Source organism: Zosterops lateralis (genome assembly GCF_965231275.1).
Source record: "Zosterops lateralis genome assembly, chromosome: 2".
Lineage (NCBI taxonomy): Eukaryota > Metazoa > Chordata > Aves > Passeriformes > Zosteropidae > Zosterops > Zosterops lateralis.
In genome coordinates this window covers 76,589,999-76,599,161 of record NC_139763.1, presented here as the reverse complement: position 1 = coordinate 76,599,161, position 9,163 = coordinate 76,589,999, and the positions used below count along the sequence as shown (strand labels likewise).

Here is a 9,163-nt window from a genome sequence, read left to right as displayed (position 1 = left end):
ACTTTAAGTTTTTCATTTTTCAAAAGTTTTTTCCAGTTCTATTTCCATGCATTTCTTTTAAGCATAGTAAGCTCTGGAATTCATTAGTTCACAATTTTATGTTCAGAAGAGACCTCTCAAACTGTTAGGTTATCTTAACCAACCATCTATGTTGTGTGAGCTACAGAATTAACCTCACCTGGCCCACCACTAGGTAAGCATGTTTATAACATTTATGTCTGTTTAAAGTTATTAATTGTTGGTGAGCTTTGCTTGGCAGGCCTGGATGATTGATCCACTTAGGGGTTGTTATTGAAAAGGCAGAACAGGACAATGTTGTTCTAATTAATTGCTAATATTTAACATTCAAACTAATGTGTAACTGTTTTCCCCAGTATTTCTTAATAATTTCTCATTCCTTTTGTAATGATAAGGACTAATTCTAACTTAGTTCTTATTTTGCAGATTTGAGGGGTCTTTCCATTTTTCACTCTTCTGTCTCCTCTCCTTCTCTTTTCTATAAAATTATTTTTCAATAAGAGACAAAAAATAAATCATATTTTTAAACAGAAGTTATAATCTCAAATAATAAAATGCACAGGTTAGGAATCCTGATTTCTTTTGCCCAATAGCTCTGTATTGCTTCTGTGATGGGCATTATAAAAAGTTTTAATTAAAGTAATGTCACAATGTCAATTTATTCCTTCCATTTATTTAATATTATTTTTTAAAATTAAAATAATCACAGTCCCACATCATTTGCATTGATTAAAACAAAACAGAAAAAACCAAAACAAACTCTCATACAGAAACAATTGATATAGACATTAAAAGAGTGGCCAACATGAAAAAATATATTCTTTTCAATATTTTGCTATGAATGTTCAGGTTCTCTTCTGGCACAGGCATAACCTCTATAAATGTCACTTCAGTTAACACCAGCTGAAAACATCTGGGCTATGATACCAGATGTAGCATCATGCATGGTTTCAATCTGGGTGATTATCTTGTTGCTGCTTGCTTCTGGTTTCCCCAGTATCATACAGGCTTATGATTTCTCAAGGGAGTACTTTTCCTGCTCTCCTATCTGCTTTAGAATGACATCTCACTGCTTCTGCACCTTCTCCTTGTTCTAAGGATGACATGGGCATCTGCTTCCAGGGCATATTCCCATTCAATACAGTCAAATAATTTTGAATTCTCAAACTTCATCATTGCTGCCTGGTGTTACTTGCTCAGGGAGTCACCATGCAGTCCTCACTCATTCATTACAAATCTGAGTTCCCAGTATGTTAAAAGGAATTTCAAAAAGGGAAGAAGGATTAGTTTAAAAATATAAAGGTTTTGGGTTTATCGGGTCTGTTTTCTTGGGGCATGCTAGGAAATCCTTGAAAGGTGCTAGATGTGCTCAGAATACTGGGAATTAGTAGTGTTCATGAAAGTGTGTGATGTATCCAGCATCGCTTCAATACTAGACAAAATTTAAATGGTGTGATGCACCTTGAAATGTTAACAATTTTTCTCCTTTCCTATTAAGTTAAGTCAATTCCAGACTGACACGCAGCTGCATTAGTCCATATATACAGTGTACATTTGGTAGTAGGTAGCCTAATACTTGTTCATAGAACCTTGCTGTCCTTTGGTAAACCTAAATGCCCACTTTATTAATATTCCCATGTGCTACAAGCTGCTCTGCAGCCTATGACATGGCACTCAGCTGTAATTAGCACCAAAATAGGGAGTTAGTATGCAGGACACGGACAATTCTTTGACTCCAGATGCTATATTCAAACTGCAGTGGCCCATTGAAGAAGTAGAGGTAACCTAAGGAAAAAGAAAGTTAAAAAGAATTAACACTAAGAAATTGTGTTGTCATATCAAAATTATCCTTAAAAAAGTAATTGTCTTGTTTTCATTTTTCATAATTCAAATGCAACATTTTCATATTTAAAATGCTGAGCTAAATTTTTTAAAGATCCTCATTCCATTTGCTTGAGCTAGACCAGAGTTTTAAAATGACTGATACCCTTTAATCTTGTGTCAAATTCTTACTACACTTGATTGGGAAAATACAGGGTTGGCATTTTTAAGGCACTGACTCAGAAACACTCCCTGACAAGCTGTATAGGAATGGGCTCCAGTTATTACATTGTAATACTTCTACATGAAGCATGTCACTTCAGGTACCCTAAGCAAGGAGCTAATTTTTTGACCAGAGCATAATTTAGATAAGAAAACTGATTTAGTCATGAACAGAAGTGATGATGTGAAGAAATGAAAATTACAAATGCAGAATTTTCTACAAGAAATTAATCTCAAGTTTCAAGGGCCAGTAATTGTAATAAGGTTTCATTATCAGATTATATACCATTTCTTTCATAGACCGCATCCACTTTATCACCAATTCCTGGAAATTCTTCTTCTATCAGCCTGGGGTAGCCTGCTTCCATAACCTCTGCCTCTTCATCATAACTGTATTAAACACAAAAGAAAAAAATAGGGGATTTAAACAGCCTGAGAGTTTGGCCTGTTTCTCTTTACATGTTTTTAAGTTACCCACACCCAAAGCAAGCCAGCAGTCTTTGGGTGCTTTCTGTCAGTGCAATGGTAAAATGCAGGGTGATAAACAGGACACACATCCACCAGAAGTGGAATAAACACAAAGCAAATAGAGCTACATTTTCATATAGAACTGATCTATAAAGTATGTATTATATGGAGATTATTGTACCTGGATGTATTGGTACTACGAATCCATCCTGAGGCTGCTTAGCCCAATGATAGTGGGAAGGGATGGTAATGTCTTAACTATGCATGAGACCTCATTGTGAGCCCCACTCACAGACAGTAATAAAGAGACACCCTGGGGTGGGACAGATTTCTTACAGCACTGATACCATTTCACATCACACAAGCAACTCAAGGAAGCAAGATGGGAAATTTGTCTAGCAGGCATGATCATATTAGAAATTCTCCCAGATTAGAGCACTTTGTTCTCATTTCCTTACATTCATTCAACTTCTAAAATCTGTGCCCATATTTTTATGAAAGCCTTGCATACACCTTTACAACATCTTGCACATGGCTATAGAACTAATGAAAACCACAGATCTGATTGGCCAAATGCCTGGTTTGAACCAAAATCCTGATCTTTCCATACATCTGGACAGGTTATGACTAGGGACACCAAAAGTGACCTGTCTCCAGCTTACCTCCAGTATTTATTTCCAGTAAAAAAGAGAGTCTTTCCGGTGTCTTTAACATGGACAGCTGCATCTATTCTTTTCATTTCTTTTGGGAATCCTATTTCATATATCTTTTTAGGGAAGTCTTCAACTATGTCATAGCCATTCAAAGCCCAGACTTTCTTTCCTGAAAATACAAACAAAGTGTGAGTGAGTCTTTTTTAAGGGCTTAGCTTTGAGAGAAGAATAAAACAAGGAAACTGTGAGCCATATTTTCATACAACAAACAGATTCTTAAGTCACATCCTCAGTAGGTATTAGACTATTTGTACTATGATTCTGGACATCCTAACTAAATTGTACATGTTCTAATTCACTGAAAATTTTATAGATGCGCATGAGGTGAAACTGTTTTCAAGTGAGGAAGGTAGGATGTTTTATTCTTCTATTACCTTTATGCCATCTGTTCAGCTTGATTAAAATGTGTATTCTTCTGCCAACAACAACATTAAAAACTCACCTTTAAACATGTACACAAGATCTTTGATGGGGTTTTCATAAGCTGCATCTATTTTATTTGGAAGCTCTGGCCAAAAGGACTTAAGTAACACCAGTTCCGCCTCAACCATCTGAGGGTGCAGTCGCCAGAAAAACCTAGTTCAGAAAAGGAAGATAAATTTTATGTTTCTTTTCATACTGTAGAATAGCAGTATCTTTGATGTGCTATAGTTAAAATAAATTACTGGTGAATGAATGTTTATCGTATCATAGAATATTGAATAGACAGAGCCTCTCTTAGACCTTTCCTTTCCTCACAGCCATCAGCTGCAACCATTTCTGTCACTCACATAGTGATCATCTCATAACCAATTTCAAGCTTCTTTCATTTAGAATAAGAGAAACATTGCTGTCCCCTGTTAAGCTCCTGAATGCAATACAACTTCACCCAAATAAAAATCAGGAGATTTATGCATGCTGAAGAAAATCCCATGAATTTAAAAATTTGTACAAAAATGTCAGTCTTCAGCCGTATTATCTTTACATCATATCACTGGGCCGTCAAGTCTGTAGTTGCATTATAAATCGTATTAAAAAGATATAGGATGCAGTTTCTTAAGCAGCACCTATATTGATTTGTGCTCTTCTAAATGTACATTTACCCGAATCTTTAGTAAAAAACTGAAATGGTGTTTTTTGCTTGCTCAAACTTTATCCAGTACCCATCACCCTTGACATGGAGGTGTCTTTACCTGTCCTTGAAGACCAGCATTTCTCCACGAAGTTCTGTTATTGCATCAAGTGATAATTCTACATCACATTTCTCTGGTGTTTTGGGATGTTTTGGGTTGGGATCTTTCTCTCCAGCACCTGGAATGATATCAACTGATGTAAGCAATGTAACTGATGTAACATTGTAAGACAATGTTAATTTTCTGTCTGTTGATCATGGTATTGAACACATCATGGAAGATCTTCCAAGAGCGTGAATACAAACAATAGGTAAAAAATTTTTACTGGGAAAATCTGTTCTCTCTTTCCTCTAGCCAAATACATTCATGAACTTTGCAGTTCAAGTGTGCTGCAAGTGTGTTAACACCTACCACTAAAGGGGACAGGTCAGTGACCAACTGTGCTCTGCAGCATTATGTAAATTTTTTTTTCCTTCTGAACTACTAAATCTAGGTATCTCATGTCCCAGTGGATCATTCTTAATCAGTCATGGCTGTTGTTATTGAACATCTGCAGCTCACAGCAACTATGCAGTGCATCTCTATCAGGCTATAATGATACAGGAGATAAATATATATTATATAGACTTACCATAGAGCTCTTGGATCCCTTGCACATCATCATCAGGAAGCACAAAACCAGTTTTTCCAGTGTATGTGTATATTGGGAACATCAAAGCTCCAGGGTCTCTAGAGTGTTCAAGTCCCAGTGAATGACCAAATTCATGGGCAGCAACAAGAAACAAGTTATAGCCTATAAGAAACCACAGCAAAAGTAAATGTGTATCTCTTTGCATGACCGTACTTGACACTGTGCTCCAACATAAAGGACAACTGAATACATGGAAAAATTCTGCATAATTCATAAAATCATAGAAGGGTTTGAGACCTTAAAGACCACTTAGTTCCAACCCCCTTGCCTTGAGCAGAGACACCCCCATCCAGTAGATATATTTGCTTGCATTTTTTGAACTAAGATGGGGTTTGCATTAATAGGGGCCTAAGAGATCTAGTGTCTCCTAGCTGGTGTTCATCCTAACTCTTACATTACAGTGTTACTATGTAGGGAAATTTAGATTTCTTGAAATTTCTTTGTAACACAGAAAAGCTCTAGGATGAAGTCTTGGTCCTATTCAAATCAAGAATATTTTTTGTTGGGAATTAATCTGCAGTAGAGATATATGAGATATATATAGAGAAAATATGTTTTCCACTATTTCAGAAATTAGCATTAATGCCAGGAGGGGTGATCTAATCCAGTGCTGAGAAAAACAGTGTTTTGTTCTATTAAACTCTGTCCTGAATAGGCAAGGTGATGAATTTTCAAATTAAATGCAAGCAGAAAATGTGCAGCTGAGGTATATTTGCTATAGGCTTCAGAAAGGCAATTCCCATCAGTCTGTGATCAGAACTAGCTGCTCTTAGCAAAATCCCAAGATGACAAAATCTTGTTTGTGCCATTTTTTTCATCACTTCACTTAGGAGAGTTACATCTTAAAATTTATGCTAAGCGCATGTTAAACTTTCATTTATAATTGGAGGTTAAACTCAGCGTTCTATGTGTTAACAGTGAACACAATGAACAAACAGTAAACAAGCAAAACAAACTGTCTACAGATATCAAACTGGGATAAATTTTCCATCTATCACCATTTCAAATAATCTCAGGAACTTCTGTTACCTTTAGAATCATCTGACCAAAGTTCATCATCATCAAAATGAGCATCTCCTCCATAGTCTGGGCCTGGGGGAAAAGCGTGTGCCAGTAATCCAGAGGGTCCATCAAAAGGGTAGAAGTCACCATGTTCTGTAAAGCAAAATTCAAAACAGTTAAATTAATTACTCCATCTTCTGTAAGAAAGAATATAGTTTACTTGTAAAAATAAAGACAATTGGTTCTGTGTTACCTTTAGTGCCAAAGGAGATCATGATATCAGCTGTACCACTTCGTATTCTGGTGAAGTTCAGTGGTGTCACATCTGACCAAACTTTAAATGCTTTTTTGAAAGCTCTGTCTACTTCATTATGTCTCAGATCTGAAGTGTAATTCATAATTCTGTCAAAGAGATTAATATCTCCAGTTAAATTGTGTGACTTGAAGAAATATGCAATCCACTTTTATCTGACTGTACACCTCATTAAAAGTTTTTGCTTTTGTCATATGAACTCATCATGTAACAAGGAGCTTAGCAACTACATACAGTATTAAAAAAAATAAACATTTCTATCATCATTGAAATAATTCAGAAATATTTGAAATGATCCAACAGCTTTCTGTTATTGGTTTTCTATGCACCAGAAGATTTAGAAATTGACAGATAAATTTAGTATTAAGTAAAATCGTATCAGTAACTTCAAAATTTTTTATGTCGTATAACTTATCTCATGATCCTCACTTTCTGGAGGAGCAAAACATTATCCAAAGTGATTTCTGTAGGCTATAATTCTCCATATTAAAGTAAAATTTATCACTAGCTATGGAAATAAGATATTTTAGTGATTTCATATTTGGAATCTGCTAAATAAACTCAGTCTGTAGCTGTTGAAAACCCCAGATATGCCACCTTGCAGAATTAAAGGAGGAGGATCTGCTCTGTGGACTGTCATCCTTTCACCTCCTAAGGTCAACTTTTCTAAGGTTATGGGACAGGAATTTGTCTGACCAAACACAGAAATCTACATCTGGGATGTGAAGAGTCTGCTCTCACAGTCACACTACACAGACTGGTTTGCATCTACACTACTCTCTCCAGGACAATACAGAAGCAAACACTAAACCAGGTCCAAAGAGAGCTAAGGAATTACCCAGAGAAGTGCATGATCTGAGCCCCCATCCCTCTTTCATTTGGCACTAAGGATGTGTCCCAAGTGTCTATATGGAGGCCAAATGAGGAGCTGCTAGCTTACAGCATACCAGGTTTCCTTTTCCATGACAAATTGCAATGGAAAAAATTCATGTTTGCTTCCTTGGGCTGCAATGTAGGCTGGGAGCACCTTTCCAAAAATGAGGCTTGAAAGGGTTTTAAACTGCAACACTAATTTTGTCAAACTCAAATGCACCTTTCTCATATCAGCCTCATGTACTGAGCAACCCATTGGACAATGCACCTGGAAAGAAGGTAATAGTAATAACACTCAAAATACCACACATTTACCTGTATGTCAAATTCATTTTCGACCATTTGAGCTTTCTAGGGAAAAAGTTATATTCCCCCACATCTGGGACACCACATCTTGGTTTCTGCATCAGCTCATATGTTTCTTCATCTAGTTTGCCTGTCACCTCCAAGCCAAAAAAAGCTTGCATTTCCCGAAGTTTCGCTGCCACTGTGTTTCCACTCTTCCTCATTATGCCAGCAGGATTCGGACGGAGATCATAGTGAGTCCTGAGATAGCGCTAAGGAGGGGAAAAGGAGGAATAAGCCAAATTTCCAAACAGTTGTAACTGCACATCTTACTGTTATTGGAACATGCAAACGAATTATTTTATACTGTACCTCTGCAAACTGAAGGTCCTTTTCTGTGAATTCATGGCTGTCTTCAAGGGGAATAGGGATTGTCAGGCAAAATGACAAACCCAACAAGAAAAAGAAAACAGCTGAAAGTCCTGATTGCATCATGCTGGATTTCTGAAGTCTGAAGCCCTGATGTTTTAGAGAGCAGCTACCTTTACTTTTATAGTCCCAACCCAGTGAGTCACCACTCAGGGACAAGCTAGAACTTCCTTGTTGCTGGAAGTAAACATGCTTAGATAGCTGGTTTGTTTCTCCTCCCCAACACTGTGGTTTAGGCATCCGTTCCCCAGCTGAGGGCTCTGAAACTCTATCCTCGTATAAACATGAGGTCTCTGAATATTGACATAGGCTGTGGGAAGAAATGGGCAGAAGCAAGCCACATTTGATTTTTTTGCAGTAGCTTCCACTGGCAATAACTGGCAACAACGCTGCAAAGACTTGTTTTTCTTTGCTAGAAAAATTGGGTTTTTTACCATTTGATAAACAAGAAAAATACATAATAACAGTCATTATTTTTAAAGTAAGTTCTGCATCTTTTCAGTAGTTACACTAGTTCAACAGCAATTTTTAGTGAAATAACATTATAGAATGTACAATATGATATTGTTTCTTTGTTTCTGCAAAGAACTATAACTCCATAGCACTGACAAAAATTTTACTTCAGGGATCCTTAAAGAGATTTTCTATCTCTATTACAGGATACTTGAGTCTGATGTACTCAAAAACCAGAAATGGCAAATATCAGAAAATAGTTAAGAACATTAAAAAGCATATCTTGTTAGTAATAAAGCAGGTCATCTAGAGTGACTAATTAATTCAAAATTTATCTTCAAAAAACCTGAATTTAATTTACTTTATGAGAGGATGACAACCATAGATTGATGAGAGAGTTAATACTTTGAGAGAGGCAATCTACCAGCTACATGTAGGCAATGGATCTGTGTGTTTAGGATAAGAAAAAAGGTGATTTTTGTCTTATGAGGTGGATAGTAAAATAAATCTAGCATTATGACAAAGATGGTCATTATTATACCTCAAACATAAGGATTATTTCTATCTCCCCAGGATCACCACAATCTCAGCTCCTGCTATAACTTGTATCATATCACATGCTGGCAAGCATGGGACCAAGGGGAGATGTGGTTTCTGCTGAATTTGCCTTGCACTTTCATGGATTATTTCTTTTGCTGGCATGAAAAACCTCAGGCAGCTTTCTGGTAGACACTGGTACAGGCATTTTGGAATACACTACCCT

General features: G+C 36.6%; 1 protein-coding gene across 1 annotated transcript; it reads right to left on the bottom strand.

The window, feature by feature from the left end:
* Positions 1 to 1,304: 1,304 nt before the first annotated feature.
* LOC310923918 (collagenase 3-like) lies at positions 1,305 to 8,021 on the bottom strand. Its single transcript, XM_083884803.1, has 10 exons — positions 7,891 to 8,021; positions 7,549 to 7,790; positions 6,301 to 6,449; positions 6,075 to 6,200; positions 4,986 to 5,147; positions 4,415 to 4,532; positions 3,685 to 3,818; positions 3,192 to 3,351; positions 2,348 to 2,451; positions 1,305 to 1,803 (listed from the first exon to the last, which is right to left on the bottom strand). Exons 1-10 carry the CDS (start codon positions 8,011 to 8,013, stop codon positions 1,703 to 1,705), a joined length of 1,419 nt encoding a protein of 472 aa, XP_083740929.1. The 5' UTR covers positions 8,014 to 8,021; the 3' UTR covers positions 1,305 to 1,702.
* Between the last annotated feature and the right edge of the window lie 1,142 nt (positions 8,022 to 9,163).

What these genes read in the sequence shown, in the direction of transcription:
- LOC310923918 (XM_083884803.1), bottom strand. Translation starts at nt 8,013, where the DNA reads ATGATGCAATCAGGACTTTCAGCTGTTTTCTTTTTCTTGTTGGGTTTG. An exon ending in AAAATGAATTTGACATACAG is followed by an intron (nt 6,450 to 7,548) that starts GTAAATGTGTGG and finishes TCTCTTTGACAG; the next exon opens with AATTATGAATTACACTTCAG. An exon ending in TGCGGTCTATGAAAGAAATG is followed by an intron (nt 1,804 to 2,347) that starts GTATATAATCTG and finishes CTTTTTCCTTAG; the next exon opens with GTTACCTCTACTTCTTCAAT.